Source organism: Diplotaxodon limnothrissa, linkage group LG5 (genome assembly GCF_057381915.1).
Source record: "Diplotaxodon limnothrissa isolate DT_005_m linkage group LG5, D_limnothrissa_male_GT1.1, whole genome shotgun sequence".
NCBI lineage: Eukaryota > Metazoa > Chordata > Actinopteri > Cichliformes > Cichlidae > Diplotaxodon > Diplotaxodon limnothrissa.
In genome coordinates, this window is record NC_140600.1 from 8,124,248 (window position 1) to 8,137,886 (window position 13,639).

Consider the following 13,639-nt stretch of genomic DNA (forward strand, 5'->3'; position numbering starts at 1 on the left):
ATTTTTCATAGTGCATGTTTGTTGTGCGTCTTCTCACCCTCTCCCCGAAAAATAATTTAACACAATTCAGTGGTCTACATATTGACCTTAGATGATAGTAAAAGTATTGATCCTTTCACACTAGTATTGATTGAATATAAATACAAGAGTTGGCTTCGATACTATCGATTTTTGGATTGATCCATCCACCGCTTAAGGAGGGAAACTAACCACAGAGACCAGACATTTTGTGTAGCAGGTTGTGAGGTAGTGATTTAATAGCTGAAGATGGGCCTATGAACATGGTCGTCTGAAGACTTAAGAACCTCTGCTTTATAAACCCCCTGTTACATAAAGTATGTTAGTGAGATAGTTCCAAACGGTGAAAAAACATTTGTTTGGGTAAACCTCTTTCTTCTGGCAGTTCTAGCTCCATTTTTCAACTGTAGTGAAATACCATACTGTAAATATTAGGGACTTCATCACAGCATCTGCCAGTTTGATTAAAGTCCCCCGATAGTCCCAACCACGGCAACCAGCTCCTAACAATAAATACTTTAACAACGCTTTTAACATCTAGTTTGGAAACGGAAATAGTTGTCATCAAGGGACAGTGTCCTCAAGTAAATCCTTAACTGACCAATCGGCACGCATTGCAGAATGATAGAGTAGAATGGGAAAAATTGGCTTTTGCAAGAAAAACAGCAGGAAATAGGTGGTATTTACATTTCTGACACATTAGCAATAATGTATTTGGGAAGAACTAAAACTCTAGACGCAGGTATAAATAATCGTTTTAGCCATTTAGCTTTTGTCTCTGTTCACTTCTATTCCCTGAGAGTCAGTGAGAGGGTCAGCAGGAAGTGCTTTATTTTTCAGCCTCTGATATTTCCACTTGACTGAAATGTTACATTAGGAGGGTTAGTTTATTTTTTATTATTATTTTTTAATATCAGGTAAGAGGCTTCTAATCTCTGAAAGCGGCTTTTCACTCACCTCACTTGCACCTGCTTCGCCTACCATTTTAATGCGTTTGTCATGTAATATTCAGGTTTGACACAACGGTTCGTTCTTATTCCCGTTCCTGTGTCGCCGCATTAAAGCTCATTAGATCAGCAGCTCGCTGCAAATTGGACAAATGCAGTCAGGTGAGCTTGTTTTCACGAGGGAGTTTAAACCCACATGACGTCCCCGGCACAGAGAGCCATTTGTGCGAGGATGACAAAGCGTGAGGATAAGAAACAGGTCACTGCCTGCATTCTGCCAACTAATTGCTGCTTCATCTGATGTGACGAGACGAACTTCACTCAAATGCTATAAATCTAAAACTGACATAAATCTAGGGGATTACAACCCATTCATCAGCCGTAGCCAGCTATCATCCGTCAGCCTAATTCTGACCTCTGTGAGGAAAAAAACAACTTTGAATCACATTTCTAAAATATCCCACATATCTCTTGTGCTTTTTGATATTAAAATATGATCTGAAACACACACAATGTACACACAAGACCAGGAGAGTTTGTTTTTACAAATTTGAAAGCCTGTATTGTGCAGACAATAAATAGTGCTTACAAAGGGATTTTCATCTTGTACACAGACAAGGTTTCTGTTTAAGAACATGTACACTGTCGATATGAAAATCATCATCAACTGAATCAGCTCCGACACAGCTCGGGGATGTGACTACTGATACTGGAGTGGGATTGGTCGACTCGGTCACATGCACGTGCCCCCCCTCCCGTGTCAAAAAAAGAGCGTCTTTTAAAAGAGTCCGTTTACAAAAACAAAAAGAAGTCAATGCTTTGTTTATTATGGCGAATGCGCAACCTCAGCTCTTCCTGCTCCGCTGACGAGGTGAAGTGAGGGTTAAGGAGATGGTCTTCTGAGCAGAAGTGGAGCTTGCTGCATGCCCCCCCCCTGTCCTTCTGCTGGCAGATCCATTTCTAGAGACATAGCCTCCAAAGGTTCAACGGACCCAAATATCAGGACACCCAGTGGCTGCAGGCCAATGGAAGACTTTGTGCAAGGTCTTCACTAAAGAAACCAGATTTAAGCAACTCTTCACAGAAGAAACCTTGCTAAGGCCGGTGGAACCTGCGAAGCAGAAAAGGGGGGAAAGAGTGAGCATGGTTTCATCAATCAACAGTCCTATTATTACCAAATGGACAGGGCACTTAAAAAAAATGGGGTCTTGCGTAAGCACAACCCCAGCTAATTCTTTTTTTTTTAGCTACAGACAGTCCTGACAGAAGCAAAACGTAAGCTGAATATGTGCGGACATTCATTATAGCCGAGAGGTGGTGCAAATTTTTTCCCCCCCCATCTCAAGGGCCCCGGCTGCAGCTAAATTTAAGCTCTACTCTGCAGGGTGTGCACTCATTGATGTTGAATAATGCACTTTCCATTCTTTGCACAATGTCAAACCGAACCCCGTCCGCTAACAGTAAAGCTAGCAGAAATATAAAGAAAGGAAGCACCGGTGACGCCGTGCTCACACACTGACCTTGTCAGATGCTTGCTCGAAGAATGAACTTCCATCTCGTTGCTTTTGAACTCGTTCAGCTCCTTCCGTATCGCCGCCTGCGAAAACAAAAGCAACATCAAGCGTGAGCCCAGGTGTGCCCTCCCTCGAAACCCAAACGCGGTCGCTCAGGTGGTGGAGCTCAAATTAGGGGGGAACATCTGTTGTTTGGGCTCAGATTATATAAGCTTACATGGGTTTTTAGGAAGTGAAAAAAAAAGTGAAAGTGGCCCAAACTGAATGCAAATAAATGCGCATTAATGGGAAACCAGGAGCAACAATATAACCATCTTCCTCCTCTCACCCCTACCAGTCACAACAGTTGGGTGACCCTGCCCGAGTATGGTTCTCTTCCTGTTAAAAGGGAGTTTTTCCTTCCCATTGTTGCCAAGAGCCAACTTATAGTTCTGACTGTTGGTGTGCTCTCTGTTATTGGAAGGTTGTTACTTTACAGTTTAAAGCACCTTGAGGCAACTGTTACTGTGATTTGGTGCCATATAAATAATTTGAATTGATCTGAATTATGTGATGGATTAACCAATTGCAAATTATACATTTATGAATATTTATTGGGTCAAGAAGAAACACTGTCCAATAGGATCTAATGATTGGCAATCATCCAACAATCAAATACCGGATGCTAAATCATCTTTTTTATAAATACCCTCCAAAAAAGGAGACAACACAACAATTAAACAACAACAAAAAAAAGAGACGTTTAAAGACTATGTGCTTTAAAAAAAAAAAAAAAACAACAGTGAAGAAGTTTCAGCTACCTTGTCAGCAGCTGACAGTCTGGTCCAGGGCTTGTCGGCTCTCCTGTCATAGTCCTGAGCTTTGGCCACTTCCACATAGTCGCTGAAACGAATTAGGATCTTTCTGTCCCGCAACTCATCTACCGTCGGCCGCTGGTTCAACTGGAAAACAAAACAAAACAACCAAATGGTTTCAGCTTATTCATGCAATCAATGGAATTGGTGATAGAAGCTAAATATTTTTTATAAAGCAACAGTGAGTGTGCTGTTGGGGTTCCTGCGGTGAACCCAAACATGGGAAATTCTTACCTTTCTGTTCAGCCGCTGTTTGATCTCCCTCCTCTCCTCCTGCTCAGTCTGGTCATTTCTCTCTGTTGACACATGAAAGGACAAACATTAGATGTGAAAAATGAGGCAAAATGATAGACGCTCAGGTAATCTGTCTGTGATTAACAGAGCCAGTGTGTCTGATCCTCCTTGCAATCAATATCCCCTAGTGAGCCAGCGTGCAGCAGCGCTCAGGAGAAGGAATGCAAGTCAGTCAGAGAGCGAGACTGGAGCAGATTAGGCCTCTAATAGGATTGATCTTTATTATACAGCCCAGAGATCCCTCAATGTCACTTCATTTATTTTTAATCTCGTTTCATTTGAAATTTTGGTCAACTAGTCTGGCAGCTTAAAGCAGGGCTGGCACCTGAGCGCATTTCTTTCTTTTTCATTCAACAGGAAAACACGATTCCAAATATTAAAATTTTTTGAATGTTCTGTGCTAGACAGTGCGTGTCATGCCAAAGGGCTAGCTGTTTGGCTTAAACACATGCCCCTGTGTGGAGAGAGAAAGGGGCAGCTGTTGAGGGCTCACAGGTGGCTCAGAGACACACAGATGTACAAAATCTAGGTCTCCTCACACACTCTTTCATAAGCGTTCTGTTCTTTCAGGGCAGCGGGACTAATTCCACTGCTTGGAGCGCTACAATCAAACAATTTCTTGCTGCAAAAATGCAGTTAGAACCACAGTGAAGTATGTTCTTATTACTGGGACTGCACGGGAACAATTTCCACATAATACGTGGACACTGTGTAATCAGAGGGGGACCGTTATCTGCTGAAAAAAGAGAATTTGGCCATGATAACTACAGCCTCCTACAAACAAAAAGCAGAGCTGCCATTCTCAATTCAATTCAATTCAATTCAAAACTTTATTGATCCTGAAGGTTGACCCCGAAGGAAATTGGGTAATGACTGATTATGAAGCTTTCCGTCATTATCCACTTATTTAAAAATATTATCTATTTGTCCATGTGGCATGAGAGTCCAAAGTAACTTATTAAAGTAGTATTAAAGATATATGAAACGACCAAAGTCTGAAATAAATAAGAAGTGGACCATTAAGTCAATGTAAACTCCGGGAGCACCTGACTGTAATATTACAATTAGGATCAGAAACTTCGTTTTTTAAGACGCAGGCCTGCCATGAAGTGGGAGTGGAAAGCTCCGTGGATGCTCGCTTTACTTACGCTTCAAAATGTTCCGGCTCTCCAGCTCCTCCACTGCCGGCCTCTGGCTCAGTCTCCTGCGGAAAAACACCAGAATTACGTTCTGGACCATGTTTTCCTCCCACAGCACCCGTCAATAGTCTTTTCAGTCCTTTCACTGCTACTAGCACTTGGCGCGCTTGTGCCGGTGCGCAGAGCGCCGAGAGCTGCGCATCCAAAACGCGTTCCACCTCGAGTCCGACGCGCTGCTCGTTTTGGTCTTTGAAGTATTACAACTCCACATCGGGAACTCAAAGTCAGGCCCCGCGTTTCGCAGCTCCGTGGAAAGGAAATAATGTGAGATTGTCCCTGACTCTGCTCCGTTTGGAGGCTGCTCGAGCAGACGCTGAGTTTAGAGAGCGAGGAGCGCTGGTTGGCTGCTCGGTGGAGTCCCCGCGGACGTTCGGGGGATGAGGAGAGAGCTCTGCGATGCGCGCTGAGTGGACTGAGAGTGGTGCAGCACCGCCTGCCTCCTTTTTAGCTCACTACTAATGTGAAGGGGTGGGACTGAGGAGGAGATTCCCTGTGTACCCACTCACACGCAACACACGCACACACACAGACGGCTGCGATGAAGCGAGCTGTTCTGTATTGAAACACGTTTACAGGATCAGGGGCATTTCCAGGAATTTAACATGGGGTGGTAGAGGAGCATCAACGAAAGAGGGGGATTAGAAGAAATATATAACAAAAGGGGAAAAAGAAAATTACTGCCTAAAATTTAGTGGACAATTTAGCAACTAACAATGCGGTTTTTTCTTTTATGGACAGACCAAATACGCGTTAGTAACGACATTTTAACGACAAAAAAAGCTATAAAATGCAGATCTGTTAGTTTATTCTCATTAACTGTTTTATTTTTTGTAAGGTAAAGATGCAACAGCCATACAGAGAAAATCCCTCTGAGCAATCACTTGGGAAGGAAAAACTCCCTTTTAGCAGGAAGAAACTTCCGGAACCAAATTCAGAGAGCGGTTGGGAGCGCAGGACAGGCCAGAAACATTTATTTAGCGCAAGAATTTCAGAAAACCGTGAAAGCTTAACCCCATTTGAAATCCTAAAATTATGCGTTCTGCCCACTTCTTAAGACTTTTTCATTTTCAGCAAAGAAATGTAAGACAAAGGAAACATCCCCACTGTTGACAACCTCCAAGCAATACATTTTTTGGCATTTTCTTTCCAATAAATTAATTAAATAAGTAACTGTTCTGCAATTGACTGGCCTAATCAGTCCAGCACTAACAATGCAGTCATGTGGGCAGATGCTCAGCCCTACATACAAGCTGTACTCATGTGTTAATTCCTTGCAGCTTTTGAGCGGTTTGACAGACTCAGATTTCTACACCATTCAACATCATCTGATGTTTATGATTCCCTTCTATCATACATTTCCGCCCTGCCACCTATACATATACAGATTCATAGAAAATGTTCATTTTTTATGATTCTGTTTACATTTAGTTCTTTCAAAATAGGCTCAAGGTATTAAAAAGAAATCCTTGTTGGCTTCTACTGCTCTTTGCATATGTAGGACAGCATTAACAGACTGTCCAGCTGCTCAGAGGGGAAAGATTCCAGATGTAACAGCAGTTACAGCCACTAATGTGATGCAAAGTGATCCTGAACACTGCGCGGAGAAAAAGCACCTTCCCTCATTTAGCAAAAGGTTAAACTCTGCTGTCCCAACTTGTGTACAAAATAGTCCATCGCTGACCAAAGATTGTCTGAGGGAAGATAAGTCACCGTGTGGCACAGTCATAGCAAGCATTTACATACTGTACTCCTATCACCTCCAACAGACACATCGAAATCTAGCTGATGCAGTCAGTTTTCACGTCTCCTTAATCCAGTTCAACTGTCATTCATATCATATAACGATTAAAAGCAGCCAACTTAAGTCAAAGTTCAGTAAATACCAGGGATCTCTGGCATAAACATGAATCAGTGATTACTTTCAAATTCTGTTTTGAGTGCGTTGGGTAGCTGTTACTGTATCATGGTAAATGCATCATGTATGTATCAGAGTAGGACTGTGCAAAAATCCTTGTACTTGACCATTTTCAGAGGTTTTGTTTGTTTACCAACTTAACACTAACCTATGAGTCATTCAACCATAAAAAAAAGGCATCAGACTCAAGGAATGAATCGATGTTTGTCTACACATAACAGACAACTTAGCAAAGAATCAGTTTTAAACAGTATCTTTAGACACTTTGTAACCATCAGTCTGTCTCAAAAACATCATTCATTCTGTATTTCTGTACCTGAATCTATGGAAAATGCCGCAGATAACACAGTCTGACAGGCATAAACTAGTATTTTTTAACCCAATGAGATATTAGCTGAAAATGTGGTATATCTTAGCATGGTGTGCATTGAGTCTTTAAAAAATGTGAGGAAACTGGAAAAGTGGAGGCCAAAAAATGCACCGAGCAAATAACAGAAAAATTTCACAAGCTGCAGCATTTGTAGCGCAGGCCTAAAATAAGCCCGTCCTGTGATGGCGTCAGCTGTAACTGGGATCTCAGACGACTAGCAATACAGGACCACAGACGCGGCGGCACTGGAGGCCTGCAAGGAGTCAGCATGCTAAATGGAGCGGAGCTGTACTTGGATGTGTGGCGTGCGGCACAAAACCGTTCAGGTCAGCAGCACTTCCCTTGGTTCGCGGAGCAAGTCATATGACTTGCAGGCGAAAGGGTATCAGATGTATTTTGCGTTAGAAAATTTAGGTGCAGTGGATTAAAATCAAATACTTAATGCAAGCTGCATAAAAGCACGAGTGAGTCAGCCTGTTTTTGTATTTTGCCAAAAAATCCTAATGGGCTATTAGTCACAGACTCCTGCAGCGATGTGCGCTTCACAAGTGCTCGCCCACTCTGTTTGGGCAGAGGTAAAAGTTCCTTGTTTGTTGAAGAACTCACAAGCATGTCAAAGCGATGAGCCGCCTGTAAGAGCAGGGGCTGATGGGAATGTCAGCCCATAAAAAGTGGAGGAGAATGGGATGAGTCAGGCGCCACGGGCCAGGCGGCGGCCTGCTACTGCCCACTGAGGTGTGTCCTAATCCCTCGCTCCTTCCCCTCAGTGAGAGAGCCCGAGGACAGCGGTGCCACGCTCGGATGTGGAGTCTGAGTGAGCCCAGGATGGCCCTGGGGACCGAGGAGGTGGGGGCTTGTTGCTAAAGGAACCTTCTTTGTACCAGAAGCTCAATATTTATGTAACGTGGTTGTGGAGGACTCTGTTGTGTTTAAATGTTGACCTGGATAACTCTCTCTCTGTTGCTAGGTCCATCAAATATGAACGACTTTGAGGTCGGTCCTAGTTTGGTCAACATTATATTCCATTACTGAGATCACTTCAAACTGAAACTCTATAACCTCTTAATTCACGTTAGAGCAAAGCTCCAGTAAATAATTCAAACATCCACCAACTAGCTTGTAAAGTTATTTTTCTCCTCAAAGCCTTGCTGTGCTATTGATGATCTATGAATGGGAGGCATTCAAACACTCCAAGACCAAGAATCAATTCTTTATCTAGACAGTTGTTGATCTCCAAGGCTTTGCCCTTTTCTTCAGGTCCACAGATCAAGTGAAGGATGATTTCTCGCTTTTGAACAACCTGCTGGGAGCACAGTGTGCAAGAAACCATTTTATAATAGCTCAGTCTCTCTACAGGTTACTGTACATTGGCTATACACTTTTCACAATGAAGGCAGAACAGCATGAAATCAACCAAACCCTTCCAAACTAAATTCATTCTCAATCATTTCACTATCCCAGATCAGGTCCCGGGTGTGTAAACATGAAAACAAAGAGCCTTGTGATTCACACGGGACAAACTGATCCTTGTAGCAAAGCTTCCGTGTTGATACCAAAACTGATGGTGACAGGTACGCAACAACTTCTGTAGGTGTTCTTGATGATATTTTAGAGCTTGTCATTTCCTGTAAAATGACTAATCATCCTGCAGGATGTGTTGCATCCTGATTTGACACGAAACACATATGAACATGTGTCAGCAGATAGCCTTTACTTGTTTAAATTGTTGTACTCTGTTTGCAATAAACAACTCGTGGTAAATGCAGGAAGCTGCCATGACAATAGAAACATGAGCTTTTTTTGGTGGCATTCTGTGACCTGGTGTTGGCACAACAGATAAACTGACCATATATAGTAAAGTGTAATGTAGATGTTATGTAAAAGGGCAAAGAAATTAGGGTTAAACTAAGTGACTGAAGTGATTACCAGTTGAAGGAAAGAATACACTAGCTGACATGACCTTCTTAAGCCTGGAAAGTCCACATGTGATCAAAAGTTAATGCAGTTAATGTCGGCAAGTGAACATGCTCACAAAGCATGTTTAATGTTTACTTTGGTTTAAGACCAGATATCTGCAAAATCACATTCAAATCTGTGTTTTTCACTAATTAGCAAAGTTTAGCATGCTAAAATTAACAAAGTCCAGCCAATCAAAGACAAAGGTAAATATTGACATGAATGTGGTGCTAGATGAAAAGTTAAATAAGGCAAACACATTTAACCAACTTAAAAAGAAACATTTAAACATCACAGTTTAGACAATATAAATGTCTTTGCCAAGTTTTCACTGTCCATGAGACAAAATAATACTGACACAGCCATAGCAAGCCATGAAATAAGTGTAAAGGAACATCGAGACGAGTGGTGATAGAAAAACTAGCGCACCAACATCTTAACTACAAGCATGGTTAAAATTCTTTATCTGGTTTTCTTTAGCAATGGATATCCATTAGTCAACATAGCAGATGTAAAAATCTATTTCTGATTCTGTTTGCATATTGACCAGTCTAACGGTCAACTTGAGGACCACAATCAGTCCTAGATACTGCATGTACAAAGGCCAGACTGTAACAAAACAACTACACTCTATTCTCTATGGCTGCAGTTGTAGCAGTGGGTGACAGGCAAATAAAAATAGCTGTATGTTACATCTTTGATCGTCAGCGATCTAACCCTAATTTGGCGTGAGGCTGAAAAGAAAATCAACCAGTGATCAGAGTGGGTGCAAAGGCTTTCAGACTTTTGGCATTTCAATGAGAGGGTTCTCACAGCTAGAACTCTAGAGGGGGGAAAAGCCATTGTATAACGTTAATTACTGCTTGTGGGACAGGGACGGTCTACAGTGGTGACAACATGTAATTTGAGGATTTCGCTTTATGCCATATATGTGCAGGCTGTGTCATCCGGTGCTTACGTCTACCCAACTGTTTTACAGTATCTGCCAACTCCAGCCCTGTAACTGGAGTGATGCCCGGCTGTGATGCTGCTCACTATAAAGACACAAATAGAAACCGGAGGGGCACATTCTGAGAAAAGAGTCCCTCGTGTGAAACCACAAAAACGAGAACTACACACTGGCTTCATTTTTTAACACCTCAGCTGACTACAAAACTAAAGCGATGGCTCGAGGAGGGTGGGTCAGCTGGCTTTTTACTCTGTAAAGTTGACCAGGGTTCTTTATTTTCAAACCATACACTGTGGTGTAATGTGGTAATGGGGTCTGATTTCTGGAGTTTGAGGAGAGGTCAAGTAGTCTGATTATGGGAGTGATGGTAGGAAGTGTTAATTATCACTGGCCAATTCACTAATCAACCTCCTCCAAATTTTTCATATTTTCCACAGCACTGATAAAAGTTGACGAGAGGGTTCCCGATGCTATAAACGGACCAAACTTCAGTCAGGAGAACAACTGAGATAATCCATCCACAATAAGAGGTTAGTCACTAATTTACTGCTGACAGACTGACAGTGATCACTGCCTTTAAAAAAAACAAAACAAAAAAAATGTAATTAATTAATTTTTTTAGGGGGCTTGTTCAGATGAAATAGCATTAAAACATGTTAAAAAGACAACAACCTTAATAAACGCAGAGTAGTTTGGACCCAGAAGCAGAGTTCATACATCATCACTTAAACACCGGGTTGGCATCTCTGTCGCTGCTCTCAAACGGTTTTTACTCTACTGACATTCAGAAGCCATATTAATAAATATGTCGTCTTCTGCTCCTCTTGTATATGGGGTCCCTCATGTGTCGTTCTTTGGACCACTGCTTTTTTCATTTTATGTATTACTGCTGTCTTGTGTATTTATTCATATTATTTGTATAACTGGAGGGCCCTTACAATATAAAGCGCCTTGAGGCAACCACTGTTGTGATTTGGCGCTATATAAATAAAATTGAATTGAACTAAGAGCTTCGAAAGCATCTCCCACCATTGCTATGCTGAGGATACACAGCTCTATTTGTCTATTAGGCCTAACAACACTTAGCAGCCTCTCCTACCTTAGAGAATGCTTTATTGCTATTACTAAATGAATGCCGTAAAATGGCCTCATTCTCAATCCTGTCAAAAATGAAGATCTTGTGTTTACTCCTGCTGTCGCGTCTACAGAGGTCAGTTATTACATCAAACTCCTTGCAATCAAGATAAATTCATCTGCTGTGAACCCAGGCTGCTGCTGAGATCTTATTCTACACCTTATTCATCTCCAGCCATCAGATCTGAGTCTGTGGATTGTTCTACGCCGTGAGGCTGTTGCATCTATATTTTAGAACAGCCTTCCTCAGTGCTTTCTTTAAACAGGTTCATGTTTCCTTCACGTTTCCCACATTATTTGCTGGCTAGAGTTCACATCTAATGTATGTATGGAAGTATGCACGTAGAAACAAATGTAAGGTACACTCCATGTATGTTTTCATCTAAACTGTGAAGCACTTGATAACTGTGTGCTTTAAAAACTGCTACACAAATAAAGTTATTATTATTGTCATCAGGAAACCCTGAGTTTCTGTGTGCTTCACCACGCAGGCCAACCTCCGGTAGATCACACGGGTTCTTGTTTAGTTTGTCATTTCTCCGTGCAGTGTAGAAATACGGCTGTTTGTCGTCTAAATTCCTTGAGCACTCTGTGCTGACTGGACGCATGGGCACCATAACACCTGCTACAATATTCTCTGCACGCACAACTGATGAAACAGGCAGGGTTATTCCTGCATAGAGGAATTTCTGGAACTCCACCATAACAGGTTGTAGCCAATATCCAAAAGTTACAGACTTCGGCCAAACAAAGAGACGTAGAGTCATTGAATCAATCGAGTGACTCAAGAATGCAACGTCCATTTTGGCCCAACGTCCACATGTTGCTGCAGAGTCTGAATTCTATGCAAATTCACTTTTTTAAGAAGCTGTTTTGTAAATTGAAAGTTTTTGGTATAACATTTGCACTCCCTTCATTTTGCTTCTACACCTTTATCTGCTTTACTATTATAACGATAACATGTGGCTAGCTAATGTTAGACACAGCTCTTTGGTGCCCTCCTGTATTTAGGCTTCGACTGAATCCTTACTTCTACTATCATACATGCAGTCCTGTGTTATGATAATATTAACAAGAAATTCATGTCATGACATAAAAACAGCTTGCTGTTTAAATATGAAACAGCTTGTTACAAAAACAACTATAGCATCATGTGATTTCTATACACCAACAAGGACAAAGGACACTTGATGACATTGTCTGCACAGTTCAGCAGAAAATTTGCTCCAGTGAATAAAACATCTTATCTTTTGCAGGTCAAACAGTCCCAAACGAGATAAGAGCAGATAAAAGAAGAGTGACTGGTCACACTTATTAGCAGTTATTACGTTGATTAGATACTCGTGTTATTTTTCTTTCCTGAGGTTTGGACATTTGGAACTGCTGGAAATGTTTTTTTTGCATCACGTACACTGCACAACAAAGCAGCAGGCCTTGCTTTTGTCGACTGCACTCTCCGCTGCTGTGAAAGTCCTCAAGACTCACACACTTCTGCTTCTGGGAAAGTAATCTTTTTACCAAGCAAACTTTTTTTTTTCTTGCCTGCAGGACAGAAAAAAAAAAAGAATAGGAGTGAGGGGGGAAACCCAAGGAAAGCAATCATTAATATTTCATGTCGGCTGAAACAGATTATAAAACTGAAAGTTTTCTCAGCTGCAAGGAAGAGCAGCCTGCTGCCATCTGACAGCCTCGGTTGCCTGGAAACTGCTATTGTGTCAAATGCAGCACATGGTGATATCATTTGAAAGGAAATCCTTTTATGTCAGTGGAATGATTAAATTAAGCCCAGCTTTCTCAGCTCTGGCACTCGAACGCTTGTCTTTCTTTACTTTGTGGATTCTAGCTCTGTCCGAGTGTAATGATTGCCCACTAAAGTGATCACAGATAGATAATAAATACACTGTGGAAATGAGGTGTACTTGAAACTCCCAGCACTGGGATTCCTGAATGATAACACTGTTGTCTTGCAGTCAGCTGCTGTGTGGCCAGTAGAGCTATTTATAGCAGTTCTGCACAGCAGCTGTGCTTAGTTACTCCATCCTACTTCACACAGTGAGATGTGGTGTCAGCAGAAATTGGTCTCTGTGCCACAAATATCCAATTATTGGTTTCTCTGTGGCTCTGCAGAAGGAGGCAGATACTGAGTGGGCTCCTGTCATCATCACCATTACTGCTACTGCTGTGTCTTCCTTCCTTCTGCCTTCCTCTTCCTTTAGCATAACTCTTAATTTGAAATACCCCAAAGAGAGCAGGCGTGCTGAGTGGAGTTTTATCTCCACAGACATTTTCACTGAGGATGACCCCACAGCAGAAATAATCCTGTTAGCTGAGCTAACGAGCATGGCTGAGGAGGTTAATACTGCTGTGCTAAATTATTTCAGCACAAATTTGAATTGCAAAGACAAGAAGTGTTTTTATAAGAAGCAGTCACGTTCATTGATATAATCTTGTTATGTCAGCTCATCTTGATAGTTTAACTAGTTGTACGC

General features: G+C 41.8%; 1 protein-coding gene across 1 annotated transcript in view; it reads right to left on the bottom strand.

Annotated features, from left to right (window-relative positions):
- Positions 1-2,013: 2,013 nt before the first annotated feature.
- phactr3b (phosphatase and actin regulator 3b) overlaps positions 2,014-13,639 on the bottom strand; it is a 70,008-nt gene continuing 58,382 nt past the window's right edge. Inside the window, exons 9-13 of the mRNA XM_085353747.1 lie at positions 4,776-4,831; positions 3,568-3,629; positions 3,280-3,420; positions 2,486-2,562; positions 2,014-2,076 (exon numbers count right to left, since the gene is read on the bottom strand). Coding sequence (XP_085209873.1) covers positions 2,061-2,076; positions 2,486-2,562; positions 3,280-3,420; positions 3,568-3,629; positions 4,776-4,831 — 352 coding nt within the window. The 3' untranslated portion in view covers positions 2,014-2,060. The remainder of the gene's footprint in view (positions 2,077-2,485; positions 2,563-3,279; positions 3,421-3,567; positions 3,630-4,775; positions 4,832-13,639) is intronic.